Genomic DNA, 15,347 nt, shown 5'->3' on the forward strand with positions numbered 1-15,347 from the left:
ACTGTAAATTGTATTAAGTAGTAAATATCTTTTTAAGTCAAGGCATTCCTGATATTCTTATTAGGAGTGTCATATGCTAGAAGTATTTACAGCAGATAATTCCTTTAGTGTCTCTTTCTTTATGTAATAACACTCTTCCATTAAGCAGAGATTCGAACTCATTGACAAAGCTGCTTTAAGGCCAATTTTAGGTCCATTTTTATTCTTCAAAATTGTATTAAATATTTGCCTGCATTTTTTTCTCATCTTTTTCATCCAGCTTCAGCTTCTTGAACTCGGTAAGACACTTGCTGACAAAGATGAAAGGTCTGACTGTCTGTAGGACTACAGGCTCCAGCTTAAATTCACCCTGCACACCGATGGATACTATTCCTACCTTCTTCTGAATTGCTTCGCCTAAAATTAATATACATGCTCAATTATGAAAAAAGAGTATTTTTGCTTGTTTAAGTAAGGTTGCCTGTATTTCTATCATTTATAATCTAACTATCCACAAGGACAACGAAAATATATTTTACATACTTGGCTAGGGTGATGTAATAACGAGGAGCTCTCATGAGATAGCGGGTCAAGTAATAAAGTGCTTAAACGTGGTGCTTGATTTGGCCCTATCTAGTGGCTATACAAAAGTGTCTTAGCCTATTCCATAGCGACTTTTTAGGTCCAAACAATAAGAAACTATGGCTAATCAATCAATCAATCATTCTACATTTTACTTTAAATTAATTTTAACTTATAGGTTTTAGAAATTTAGAAGAAGTTGTTTAAAACTATCTAGTTAAGGAAGGACAGTACAACTTAAACTTACCATCACATAGAGAAGTAGCAACCGGACTTCCTGGCTGACAAATATAGAATTCTTTGCCACAAGTAGAATGCTCTGGCTCAATTCTAGAAGAAAACAATATTGAAAAAGCGTATATAGCTTCGCCTGATTTCTTTAGGGACATTGCCCAAGTAGAGTGTTGGTCCCCCAGAAAAGGGGGTGCAGGGGGGCAATTTCTTTGGGAGGGGATTGATTTAATCCTTACAAAAATCCCCATAAACATGGCGTGACCAGTATAGATATTTTCTAAAAACTAGGGTTGGGCCGGATATCCGGTGTGGCCGGATATCCGGCCATTTTCAATATCCGGCCGGATACCGGATATTGAAACTATCCGGCCGGATATCCGGCTCTATAATTTTTTATACTTTACACCAAAAATCTCTGCTTTTTAAAATCTTAAATGGCTATAATTTTCTTATTATTGAAGCTAGAAGAACATTTTTTCTGAATAAGTTTAACTTTATGTAAATTTTTATAAGATTTCTGAAGAATTTTTTTTTACTACTTTAATATCTGGTAATTTGGCCGGTTATCCGGCCGGATATCCGGTAATTTGGCCGGATATTTGCCGGATATCCGGCGTTGACCGGATATCCGGCCGGTTACCGGATATCCGGCGTTTGAAATCAGCCGGATATCCGGTATCCGGCCAAAAAAGTATCCGGCCCAACCCTACTAAAAACATAATCCAATCAGTTTGTCAGTATTTACATAAGCTTTTTTTCGGACGGACTTTATTAAATCTTTAAGATTTTGAACAAGTCCAATTGACATAATAATAAATAAATATAGACATGATCACTAAAGTGGTGGAGACCCTTCCGTTCATATTTCTGACGCTATCATCTAATATATAGACCCAATACAAAACCGGGACAGGGTCCTTACCAACTGGGCAGAGTTACATATACACCATGCCCTTATATTCTTTTACTTTAATGACGGAACAATAGTAACTTTATAAAAGCTATGCTAAGATAAAATCTTACCTACAATCATGTTCATGGCCCCAAATAACCAGGTTGAAAAAGGAAGGTATAAATGATTCTGGAATGTAATTCGTCGGTCCTCGTTTAGCTCTAAAATAAAATGTATTTAAATGATGAGCTATTTAGTTTTTATGCCATTTTAATCACTCATAAAATCTTCCTAAAAAAATAAATGTAATAAATATAAAATAATAAGGATGACAACATCCATTTGTAGCGAAGCACAAAAAAATCATGAAATGGACTGAAAAAGTTAGTTATAGGGCTAAAAAGAAAAGAAAGAAAGATAATATGAAAAAACTCAAAGAAAATTACAGAAATCTCTCAAAAATAAGAATTATATTTTTGAAGAATGAACAACAACAGACAGATGGACAATACAATTGATAGATTAGATGCACATGATATGTCATAGGAATCTTCAATAAAAATTTTAACTCTATCTTCGATAGCAGCCAAGAAAATCACATTTCCACCATAGTGTTACGGACTGACGGACAGACATTTGAATTATAGAATATCTGCGCTACTAAAAATCTTCCAAACTATTCACCAAAAATCTGTCAAACCTGTTTTGATGTAGTACAAAAATATTGAACCAATCATTCACATCTTTGGGAGTTTCAAATATAACTTTCTTCTCTCTGAATAATCTATGCAACCTTTCGTCCTGTTTTCAACATTTTAAGCAACAATTCAAAATAAATTAAAGAAACAGCACTTTATTTTATTCTAAATTAGGGTAGGTTAAGGATTAGAGCTCTTAAGATTGAAAAAAAAATATATTTCTGGTGTTTTCACTTTTACCTACTTTGGACCAACAAAAAACCGAACTCCCCGGCCCCCTTCTTTATCTAAGATTTCTGCAGCTTATACCAATAACGAAATTAATTAGCAAAAATCACGAAACCTATACGTGGTTTTCAGATGTCGTTGGGGGGCAACATAGTAAAATTGACGATCTCTCCATTTGCCTCCCAAATTTTATTTATCTACGTCTCATTTTCTCTAAGTGGCTTAATAATGTTGCCTTTAGACTTGATAGACCATAGATAGCCAACTTGACTCCGTTTTTCTTTAACAGGATTGGAGATAGCTTGATCTCTTTGTAACTGTCTACCTACAAATATTAAAGAATAATAGGTAGATGTAAAATGTACGTGGATATTATGATAGGGGGAAAATTGTCGTCAATTTAGGTTGCTAACATGGACATTATATATTGGCCAGTTCGTTCATCAAGTAGGAGGGGTGGAGGTTAAGGGGGTCACTTCATGAGTACATAATAAGGTATAAGATCCTAGTAATAATAAATGAAATCCATTCAAATAAAATTAAATTATAAATAAAATAATATAAACCAAGTAGTAATTAATAAAGGTCATATGAATCTTAACAAAACATTCAAACAGAGCGAGACTAGTTCTTTATCGCATCGTATTATAGACAGTTTTCGGTGGATATTAAATGAAAACGTAATGGATAAAAACCAGTTTTGCAAGGCCCAGGCTAGATGGTACTAATTTTATGATTTTTATTTTAATATTCGTGGAAAATTGTCTGTAATACGATGCTATACAAAATGATTTTTTGAGAGTTTGTTCTAATACAGCAAAGATTAAAAGGTTTCAAATCCATACTGGAAAAAAAAGCTTGGTTAAAATATCCAACTTATTTAGATGGGCGTTTAATAATTTTTATAAAAAATAGAATTGTTTATTGTTTGATGGATTTTAAACCTACCTTTCCAAAGTAATTGACCAGTTTAGATTCATGCAGGATATCCATACAAGAGTGTCCTCCCAGTCCACTTGGATCATCATGGTTGCCATGGATGGAGAATATTGGAAGTGATATGTTTACATTCGTATCCTAAACAAAATATCATCTGAAGCATTTTTGTGTTACTACAAAAAAAATTTGAGGATTTTTTTTTTACAAAATATTTGAAATGATGACATCACACAACGACGTAATGCTATATCTTAACTATTATATTGCTTTTAAATCCTCTGAATTGAAAAAATAGAAAAAGAAGTTCAACTATGTGTCCTATCCAAAGCAACATCTAGCGGAAGTTTTGGAACCAAATATAACAAAAATTGTAAAGGAAGCCTGTAGAAAAATTGCCGCTGTAACTGAGGAAGGCTGCTGAAAATACCATTTTAAGATGCCTATGTAATACTTTTTTGTTAGTCGAGGTGGAGGCTTCAAATTTGGGATATTGAGTCTACTTGTGGCAGTCTTTCAGCAATTTGAGCGGAGTATTTCTTGTAGGCTACCTTTAAGTATTAAAATCTTTCTAACTAATTTATGTTAAGTCTTCTTTTATAAGTCTAATTACCTCGTAATTAACAGCTTTTGTGTTACAATGTTTGAAATCAACTTCTGGATTAGAAGCATACTCTAGGTAGATAGGGTCATTTCCAAATACATGTTTTCTAGAAAAAGACAGTTGGTTGTAATTTTGATTTGTTTTTAAAATTTTAACAATGTTATATATTGATTATTTAAGTTTTTTTATTGTATTTAATGAGATAATGTTGCTATTATCATATTCAAAATAAATACAATAATAACCTTTAAAATATTTAAACATTAGTCTCTTATTGGACATAAAATGACATCCAATAAGAAAAAGGAATAAAAATATGGGAAAGAAAATTATTTTTTTTCAAAATTAATTCGAGGCATATTGGAATAATAAATATAGGGGAAAGAAAATTATTTTTTTTCAAATTTATTTCTCTTCATACTGGAATAAATATTTTTTTTTTTTAATTTTACTATCAACCAATAAGATATAGGCATGTTATCATAAAAATTTAGAAAACAATAATTTTTATTCCAACATTATCAAAATTAAAGTGTTATATTCTAAAATAAAGGAATTGATAAAGAAATAATATTTTTTTCCAAACTTTTACTACCTCATGCCTATTTCTTATTGGTCAACATCAGAATTTAAAAAGAATAAAAAATTTTCCAACATTTTCATAATTATAAAGTCTCATGTATTGAAAAAGGAATTAATAAAAAAAAATAATTTTTATTCCAAAATTTACTACATCATGCCTATTTCTTATTGGTTGACACCAGGATTTAAAAAAAAATAATATTTTTTCCAACATTTTCATAATTATACAATTTCATATTTTAAAGAAAGGAATTAATAAAAAAATTTTATTCCAAACTTTTACTACATCATGCCTATTTCTTCTTGGTTGACGTCAGGATTGTTAAAAAAATAATATTTTTTCCAACATTACACAAATAGGAAATTTCTTATTTTGAAAAAGGAATTTATACAAAAGAAATAATTTCTATTCCTAACTTTTTCTATATTATGCCTATTTCTTATTGGTTGATTCTAGGATTAAAAAAACATAGTATTCCAACATTAAAAAAAGATGCAGCTAAATTATTTTGGGGTATATTTTTTGTTACAGACAAAGCCCAAGCTTTTTCTGAGGGGGGAGACCCCCCTCGACCCCCCCCCTGACGCTCACAGAATCTTTTAAAACATTACACTTAAAACTAACAAAAGTTTAAACATTCAGGAAAACTCGAGTTATAGAGTAGGTTTGCCAAATAAAACTTTTATAAATACACAAATAAATTAAATTAACATTTATTTTAAGGTAAACATTTAACAAAATAGATATAAAATAACCAGTTGATTTCTTCATGTGTAATTTTGCAAGCAGACACCAAAATCGTTGCCACATCTCCAAGTGACTTTTACTTAATCAATAACAGGCAGAATGGAAGGAAGCTAATTCTCCTAAAATATAACAATTATTTTGATAGGTTGGTAATAAAATCTATTTGTCTTTCTATTAAAGCATTAATCTTTGCAATTTTAAAAACACAAGTTTAATATTTATAGGACAATTATAACATGTCTAAGTATGTTAAAATTGATGTACATACCAACAGAAAGTCCGTCAGGCAGACATACGGACAGACAGACTTACGGACAGACAGACTTACGGACACAGATTTACAAACAGACAGATGTGGATAAACAGTTGAAAAGACATACAGACGAATGAACAAAGGGGCATTAATTATAGAGAAGCTAGATTTAACAAAACTTACCATGCAAACACTCGCAGCAAAAAATGGTAGATTCAAGTTTTCTGACAAGCCTAAAATATTTTATATAATTATATTTCTTATAAAAATATTGATAATAATAGCTGCGCCCCCAAGCTTCCATGTACAAAGAATGGACAGAAAAAAATGGCCTAAAACCATCCAAGAACCTATGTAAAGCTATACTGAAAAAAAAAACATTCGGACCAGTAATTTCTGAGATCATAAGTATCAGACAAAAAACATTAATACTTTATGTAATAGTTCAAGACACTAATAAAGCTTCCCTGAAAAGTACAATTTAATCGAACAAGCATTTTTTAAAGATAATTAGCTTCAGGCAGAAAATGTACTTTATATAATAAAATAACACTGAACAAAATACCTACATTTTATCTCACATAACCTCCGCCTAAACCAATGTTCAAATGATTACTAAGTGTTTAAAAACATTGTCGTACATTAAATTAAAGAACTTTATAGGTCAGCTGAATCTTAGTTTCCGATTTTGTATGTGTCACCGTCATCCTATCTAAATATTTACTACTAGTTTAAAAAGCTTCAAACTTCTAAAAAAAATCAAAATTTAGTTTTCACAACTTAAGCTATTTTTACGTTTTATTAAATGGAGTTCCAATTAAAAAAAGGGAGGACTTATACTATGGGTGGGGGGGGGGGGCGTTGGTGATTAATAGAAGAACTATTATACCCCCCCCCCCCCCTTTCCTTTCAGCTTTTCCCTTTGACCGGATTGGCTGATATTACCTTTTACAATAGTTAGGTTATCTGTCGTACAACTTTGGAAATCAGGGAACAAACGGGTAATCAATTTTTAGTTGATCATTTTATTTGCAGAAAAAGGGGTAAATATAAAGATTTCAAATAATTAGCTAAAATGAAAAATTAAGTTATTTTTATAAAACAGAAAAATTTCATTGTTACAAATAGGACGGTATAAAAAATATATTTTTGAAGAAAATATTTATCTTTTGAAGAGAGTGAGGGGAAGAGATAGAAATAGCATGTGAGAGAGAAAAAAAGAATTAGATGAAGTGGGGGGGTGGGGGTAAATATATAAATGAAAGAGAGAATGAGACGGTGTATGGGGAGGGAGGGGAAAAGGAAACAGACAGAAAGAGAGAGAGGAGAGGGAAAGAAAGGCACAGAGAACCAATAAACGTACAGTATAATTAACCCTTGTGATATGTATTATTTCAGTTTTGAGTTTTTAAGACAGGGTTTAAATCCAACAAACCCAAGTATCATAATTTTAATAATATTTTTAATACAAGAAAGGTCATTTAAAATCATTTCATCAATATTAAGGTCAAGTGACAAAAATTTTAATTTCCACCTACTTCGCCCCCACAGGGGGGCAAAAGTAGACGGACAATTCAAATTTTTGATCACATGACCAAATTTGTTGAAATAATTTTAAAATCCTTTCTCGCATTCACAATATTACGAAAATATGATAAATAACTATTCTAACACTTTTTTAATCAAAAAAATTTGAAATTTAATGAAAATATGGTAACATATCTCAATGATTACAGATAAACATTTCACCTATAGAACCTTTTTTCATGGATCTAAAGAGATAAGAAAAAGATGTACATCATGATAAACAAAATTACTTTTTCTGAAGATTACAATTAGTGGTTGAAACACTCAGCATATTGAACCAATCAATTAAAATTCATTAAAGGTTTTAAAGTTGTTGAGCCAAAAAACCGTTATTATAAATCTTTTGGGACTACTGTAACAAACAGCCTAATGGCCCCCCCCTCCTTGAATTTCTTTTATGATCCTTGATGCCACAAAAAAAATTTAAAAACCTACGTTAAAATCTGTGTGCAGTTGATTTGTGAAGATCTAGTTGGCTTGTTCTCGTGGAAAAGATCACCACCTTGAAAATATAGATGTATTTTTGAGATACAGAATAAAAACATTAAAATTACCTAATCTTTTTTTTTTATTTATGTATTTTACACCAAAGAATAATAAATATAATATAAATTTTAGATGGGCTGTCTTTCCCTTTTTTCACACTTCCTGATAAATCCACTCCTTCCAATCAACCCTTTTTTAAGGGCCATTGAATCCCAATTTCCCTTAATTTTAATTTTAGGGGCTCTAACTCTGCTGGGATCTTCTAACCTTTTTAGATAACCTAACCTAACATAAGTATCAAAACATTGTACTAAAAAAGTTCGTTTGCGGTGCACAAAAGCATATGGGGAAACAGAATTCCATTTATATGTTACTTAGCATCAATTTCTTACCTAAAATGCAAAGATCCACATTTCTTTCTTTGCCAATGCTTAGAAGTTCATCAAAAGAGTTGAAACTGTCCATAGCTCTCTCTGCCATCTTCTCGCCATACCCCAAATGGATATCTGACGCCACCAGTATTCTAGATAGAAAGATACAGGTATCTTTAGGGATAAGACATTTGCCAATAAATTGATGTACATCCCCAATGATGATACACAAAATTACCCCTTCTATAGATTACAATTATAAGTTGAAACGTTTGAACATTCAACTTAATAAACCAATCAATCAAAATTCACTCGAGTCCCCAAAGTTATAAAATCAACGAATAAGAAAACGTTATTTAAAACTTTGGGGACTAATGTAATAAACAGCTCAATGTCCCCTCTCTCTCTAGTATCATGGATATTTTTAAATAGAAACATAGAAAAGAGGCAAAAATTTTGTTTAGGGGGTGGTAAGGTAGATAAAATATATTTTTAATAAGTTTTAGCCAATTGGACTTCAGGGGTGTATATTCTGCATGGGATCCCCGGCTAAGGGGGGGGGGGGGAATAAAAAATAAGTGGTTGGAGGGAAAAAAAATGTAAAAATTAAGAAAACTGAAAACATTTTTTCCATTTCCCCCCCCTCTTGGAGAAAAAAACTAAAAAAATGTGTGGTAGGAGAGATAAAATAAATAAAATATAGAGTTCTTTAAATATTTTTCATTTTCCCCCCTACTTGGAGAGAAAAAACTAGGGGGGGGAAAAAAATAAAAATTTTGTAGCCGGGGAAAAAAAAAAAATCTTATGCAGAATATACACCCCTGTTGGACTTTTTGTCCATTTCTTCACATACTGATGGCTGTATTATCCCCGAGAAGAGTAGTCAACACAACAATACAAATGGCGTGGGTAAGAAGGTTTTAGGGGGGTTTCAACACTCCCCTAAAACAAGATATTATCATGAACCATCTCAAGGTTTCAGAGGATTCGCCTGAAAACAGTTGAAAAACTAAAACATCCTGAAACATTCCAAATGCGCAAATCGTTCTAAAGAAATTGTTGCATGAAGTGCCTTTAACGAGTTGAGGTATTTGTAGTGAAGAAACTTAAAATATTCGATGGAAAACCAGACAGTTTCTGAGATACATCTAAAAACTCTAATATCTGATTGTTAAGGATACAATTTCAGAAAATTGATTGCAAGCATAAGTTACAAGAAACCCGCTTTACATTTACTGAGGCTTCTGTTCATGACACTTTAACTTCAGGTGCAACAACTTAGGATAGTTAAGGGGAGCTAATAAAATATCTCCTTTTCTGTCACACCCTGGTAAGGTAACACCCAAAAGACAACCAACTTTTTAATTGTACGAAATTTGTCTGAAAGTCACAGCTGTGCATTAAGTAGTGAATTAAACCTGTTTTGGGCCAAGGCATTCACCGCCTACTCCGTCTACTAATGTCGCGCATCTGACACAGCAGCAATAACAACCATTTTAACGCCTTATGTTATGACGCGGTGTGGAGATATTTAAACTCGGTACCTCCCCGATGACAAGCGGATGTGCTACGTGTTAAGCCACGGTCGCGGATTATCAATCCTACCTTATAAAGTTGTCATCAACAGGAGCCATTGTTAATCTTAAGTATGTATATCTGAAAATCAATCAATCATTTACTTTTTTCATTTACTTCAAAATTTATTTATTTTATTTTATTAGGATACAATATTAATTGGGTGATAATGGCAACTAAGCAAAAGCATATAATGTTTAATATCATTTATACATATTATTTTTTTGTTTAAATAGAAATATTTTATGAAGCACAATACTTATTTAAATTAGCTGTCTGTCTGAATGAATTTTATAAATACCTATTTGATTTTTGAATTGAAATAAAGTTAAGATAAGATTAAATACTTAGGATAAAAATAAACTATTTTGCCTGAACCCTTAAACTTGTTTAATTTTTATTTACAACAGATACCTACATGTTTACTAAAAAATTAAAAATTTAGAGGCAAAATAGTTCTTTCTAGATAAATTTCATAAGTCTTTCTAAACATTGTTCTATTTAAAAAAAAAACACATTACTTTACAATGAAATATCAAAATATTACATTTATACCTAATAATTACATAATATTAAAAATCTACGAGATAATATTACATTACATAAACTTTTTCAAGTTGAGTGAATTGATAGATTTGTTTAGTTCTGGGGCATACAACTTGTCCCTCGTTCTCTTCTGCCATCTTTAGCAGTGCCTGAAAAATATGATAGTTATTTATTGTATTGTATTCTAGACAGCTTTCCGTAGATATGAAAATAAAAAAATATAAGATCAAAACCAGTTTTGTTAGACCCGACTGGCTGAAGCCATATTGGAAAGACTTTGCAAAATATTAATTTTAAAATAATGAACTTATAAATGATATTTTATCAACATTAAAAGCAGAAAGACAAACTAGATTTTAAAAGTCTTAGTGTCTTCTGTAGCGTGAGATCTCGTTAACCGCAAGACCTACATAGTTCTCCTTTTCTGGGAAGGTTTATAACAATTTTGGGGAGGGTATCAGCACCCTTCAAAGAAAAATAGCCCCTAGAAAAAATGACCCTCCCCATAATTTTTTTATACTTTTCTTTTTAAAACCATAACTGAAAATGTAGGGGGGGGGGGAGGGTTACGACTCCCACCCCCCTGAGATGCATCTAGAGGACTCTAATGACGTGCCGCTATCCATAGATAAATAATCATAACTACCTGTTCACCATAGACAAAACCATTGGGCAGCATCAGAGGAACATTATGCTCATTCAGGGGAGTTCCACTTAGGTAGCAAACTAATCTGGATTGGGAACAATGGGAATAGGGCAGACCTGTAAAATATTAAATTATATTAGGCATAAAATTACACTGAGCTGAATCTTTTAAATCATTTTGATGGTGCGCTAAATCGGGGCGCGCCGAATTTCAGCCAATCACAGCGCGGCATATCATATAATGCTAAGTTGTGATTGGCTGAAATTCGGCGCGCCCCGATTTAGTGCACCAGCAAAATGATTTAAAGACTCTGGTACCCAATGTTTTATAACCACTTTATCTCATTCTTTGGTTCTAAAACTTTGGGCACTTTAATTGAATTTCTATTCGTTGGTTCCAAACTAGAGTTGTTCAAGAATTTTCATTTAGAGAGGTAATTTTATTAATCGTTCATTTGTTTATTCCTTAAGATCCTTGAATTTTAATAAGAAGATTTAAGAAAATTAAAGTAAAGATGTTCAGCTATCGTTTAACGGACTTACTCCATTATAGAGTAGCTGTACAAGGCGCTGCCACTTTTACCACTAGCAAAAATACAGCTACTGTGTTTATCACAAAAAGTGGGTGTATTTTTGTCAATTACATTTTTTGATGTATTTTTGGAAATATTTTTTTATCCACTGCACATTGGGGCAAATCAACCAAAAAGGGGATTTAATTATTTAGTACCCTTAAATTCATCTCACAAAAATTTCATTTTATACTTTTTTGTAGGTAATTTAACAACAAACAAATTTGCTTTTATGTTTTTTTCTGTCATTTGAAAGAAACATGGAGATAAAGGTCATTTTATAAAGGTAGATAGAAAATTACCAGATTAACCCCTCCCAAAAATAGCCCACCCTTAGCCTATCCATCTATCTATCCATCAATCTATCCATCAATCTATCCATCTATCTATCCATCTATCTATCCATCTATCTATCCATCTATCTATCCATCTATCTATCCATCTATCTATCCATCTATCTATCCATCTATCTATCCATCTATCTATCCATCTATCTATCCATCTATCTATCCATCTATCTATCCATCTATCTATCCATCTATCTATCCATCTATCTATCCATCTATCTATCCATATATCTATCCATATATCTATCCTCCATCTATCTATCCATCTATCTATCCATCTATCTATCCATCTATCTATCCATCTATCTATCCATCTATCTATCCATCTATCTATCCATCTATCTAACCATCTATATATCGATCCATCTATCTATCCATATATCTATTCATCTACCTATCCATCTATCTATCCATCTATCTATCCATCAACTATCTTGAATTTCGTGTTTAAAATGTTTAATTAGGGGTTTTGGTTATCAGAGCAATATGAGAATTTTTTAGTAGCGCAGCTAGTGAGCTTTTTGGGCACTTAAAAGTGTAACTATGTCAATTGTAGTCCGATTTTAGTGTTCAAAATGTCAAATTTGGGGTCATGGAATTCATTTCAGTAGGAGGGGAGGGGATGGTGACTGGTGTAAATGGGGGTGGATGGGGATCCTTATTTTAGCAAGCTACAAGTTTCACTTTATTTTTATGTTTAATAAATCCATTATAAATGTGGGCATGATTAACATAAATTTTTATTAACTAATATCTATATTTATAATGATATTATGATTCTTGTTTACTGTTCATATGAATACTAGCGGCTTCGCTCCTAGCCTCTAGGGGATTTGCCCCAAGAGGTAATTAAACAAGGATGACAAGAAAGAAAGATGCAGCACCTGAACCTGGAGGCCGATTGTAATTTTTTCTTCAAATATATGAATAATATATAAAAAGAAGCTTATGTTGTTTTATAAACTTACCTCTAACTGTTCAAATAAGAAATTTAGATTTTTTACCTGTCCAGAGGCCACCTGGAGGCCTGCAGCACCTGAACCTGGAGGCCGATTGTAATTTTTTCTTTAAATATATGAATAATATATAAAAAGAAGCTTATGTTGTTTTATAAACTTACCTCTAACTGTTCAAATAAGAAATTTAGATTTTTACCTGTCCAGAGGCCACCTGGAGGCCTGCAGCACCTGAACCTGGAGGCCGATTGTAATTTTTTCTTCAAATATATGAATAATATATAAAAAGAAGCTTTTGTTGTTTCATAAACTTACCTCTAACTGTTCAAATAAGAAATTTAGATTTTTTACCTGTTCAGAGGCCACCTGGAGGCCTGCAGCACCTGAACCTGGAGGCCGATTGTAATTTTTTCTTCAAATATATGAAAAATATATAAAAAGAAGCTTATGTTGTTTTATAAACTTACCTCTAACTGTTCAAATAAGAAATTTAGATTTTTTACCTGTCCAAAGGCCACCTGGAGGCCTGCAGCACCTGAACCTGGAGGCCGATTGTAATTTTTTCTTCAAATATATGAATAATATATAAAAAGAAGCTTATGTTGTTTAATAAACTTACCTCTAACTGTTCAAATAAGAAATTTTTTATTTTTTTACCTGTCCAGAGACCACCTGGAGGCCTGGAGCTCCGGAACCTGGAGGCCTATCCAAAAAATCTTAAATCTGGGGGAAATTCATCATATAAGAATGATTTTATCCCTAATAACCTATCCTCTCAGTCCAAAGATAAAGCCTATACTCACCGTTTACGCGAAAGTGTCAGAACTTCCCCCCCCCCCCCTTAAATACATGTAACTGTTTAAGGACATACTGACGTTTTTAGGACTTGATTATAGAGATGCTTCGCTTATAACATTACACCTTATTGAAATAGGAATCAGAATTCAAAAAATCAGATGAATAGGATATTTTTAACATTCAAAACTATTATTTGTTGTCAAAAAAGTAAAAATCAGCTTGTTATAAATGGATGTACGGACTTTCTGGTAACGATTATAGAGTTGCTGTGCTTTCTAAGTCGTACCTAACTGTTGTAGAAATCAGCATGAAAATTTGAGATCGATAGGACAGTTCTAGCTTGTTTAAGTTAAGTAAAAGAGCTATCTGTACCAGACGTACGGACGGACCTACCCTAATTATAGAAATATGAAAAAATTGAGGAGGATTTTTATTTTTGAAAAAGAGCTTTAAACAACACAGGACCAGTAGATATATTCCCTGAAGAGTAGAATTCAATCGGTTTAGTGGTTAGCGAGATCTTAAGAGATGGGCGGACAGACAAACAGACATCAAGCTACTTTGTATTATATATTAACACCTAGGGATCTAAGGAACAAAACAATAACCGATTAATATGTACATCCCCAATATTGATACATATTTAATAAATTATATTACAAAATTATTTGTCTGTAGATGACAATTAGTGGTTGAAAAGTTTTGACACTTATCTTAATGAACCAACCAATAAAAAATCAATTAAATTTCCTGAAGTTCTTATGCTAACGAATATAAAAACGTTATTATAAAACTTTGAAGGTTGGGGACTAGTGTAATTAACAGTCCCCTCCCTTTCTAAATAAAACTGCTGATGTTAAACATGAATACCATGTAACTACATAATTTAAAAACAAAGCATTACCAATAGACAGACAGATAGACTACTTGCTAATTCCAATTTAGAATGATTATAAGAACCTCACGTTATTTGCATATTACCTTTACTTTTCCTCAGTGAGGTAGGGGATAATGGGCTGTTTATAATACTAGTCCCCAAAGTTTTACAGTTGTGTGTTCAAACGTTTTAACTACTAACTTTAATCTACACAAGGGGTAATTTTGTGTATTATCATTGGGGATGTACAACAATTTATTGACCTTTGTCTTATCCCTTTAGATCCCTGATATTTGTAATAATCTATAGAAACGATTATTTAGTTACATTAAAACATCAAACATAAAGAAGTTTAGATTTAGGTTTAGCCCCCCCCCTCTCCTCTCCATCATTTAGTGCTATAGAACTTGAAAATATTTATTATTAACTTTAATTCTAAGTCAGAATAAATATTTCCCAATATGTCTATGTTTTTGTGTCTTTTATTTATTTGAATTATATCTTAAGTTTTGACTTTAAAAGTGCATTTAAACACCTTTTTCTTACAAACTTTTCGTGCACTTACGTTCAGAAAACGAACTAAAAACCCCTACGGGGGCGCGGGGGGGTAAGTGAAACCAGTACTGGCGATTAAAATATGTCTTTGGGTAATCAAATATCGTTTTTTTAGCCGGCGACACCCGGCGAAAAGATGTTTCCTCTTACTTCTACTTAAAAGTTGATTAAAAAACAAACAAAATAAACTAAAATCTTGACTTCAACTAGAATTATTTAGGACTAATTTCTTCAATTTGTGTTTTTTCTTTTATACTGTCAAAATATATGTAATGCATGACTCATCAAAAGTTATT

The 15,347-nt window shown here is 32.0% G+C and overlaps 2 protein-coding genes and 1 long non-coding RNA gene across 4 annotated transcripts in view; all 3 read right to left on the bottom strand.

Annotated features, from left to right (window-relative positions):
- Positions 1 to 9,847, bottom strand: part of mre11 (double strand break repair nuclease mre11) — a 21,914-nt gene extending 12,067 nt beyond the window's left edge. For both annotated transcript variants that reach the window (XM_080154604.1, XM_080154603.1), the window contains exons 1-10: positions 9,786 to 9,847; positions 8,202 to 8,332; positions 7,759 to 7,825; positions 4,163 to 4,259; positions 3,558 to 3,690; positions 2,849 to 2,934; positions 2,388 to 2,488; positions 1,819 to 1,908; positions 809 to 891; positions 230 to 396 (exon numbers count right to left, since the gene is read on the bottom strand). In XM_080154604.1, the coding sequence (XP_080010730.1) occupies positions 230 to 396; positions 809 to 891; positions 1,819 to 1,908; positions 2,388 to 2,488; positions 2,849 to 2,934; positions 3,558 to 3,690; positions 4,163 to 4,259; positions 7,759 to 7,825; positions 8,202 to 8,332; positions 9,786 to 9,814 (984 nt within the window). In that variant the 5' untranslated portion in view covers positions 9,815 to 9,847. The remainder of the gene's footprint in view (positions 1 to 229; positions 397 to 808; positions 892 to 1,818; positions 1,909 to 2,387; positions 2,489 to 2,848; positions 2,935 to 3,557; positions 3,691 to 4,162; positions 4,260 to 7,758; positions 7,826 to 8,201; positions 8,333 to 9,785) is intronic.
- Positions 5,434 to 6,581, bottom strand: LOC145315310 (uncharacterized). Its single transcript, XR_013878028.1, has 2 exons — positions 5,920 to 6,581; positions 5,434 to 5,602 (listed from the first exon to the last, which is right to left on the bottom strand). It is a non-coding gene; the product is annotated as an uncharacterized LOC145315310 (long non-coding RNA).
- The window catches only part of Kaz (E3 ubiquitin-protein transferase Katazuke), a 13,099-nt gene continuing 7,587 nt past the window's right edge, over positions 9,836 to 15,347 (bottom strand). Inside the window, exons 12-13 of the mRNA XM_080155024.1 lie at positions 10,948 to 11,063; positions 9,836 to 10,450 (exon numbers count right to left, since the gene is read on the bottom strand). Coding sequence (XP_080011150.1) covers positions 10,349 to 10,450; positions 10,948 to 11,063 — 218 coding nt within the window. The 3' untranslated portion in view covers positions 9,836 to 10,348. The remainder of the gene's footprint in view (positions 10,451 to 10,947; positions 11,064 to 15,347) is intronic.

This window comes from Acartia tonsa, chromosome 3 (genome assembly GCF_053477335.1).
Source record: "Acartia tonsa isolate MP-2025a chromosome 3, ASM5347733v1, whole genome shotgun sequence".
Taxonomy (NCBI): Eukaryota; Metazoa; Arthropoda; class Copepoda; order Calanoida; family Acartiidae; genus Acartia; species Acartia tonsa.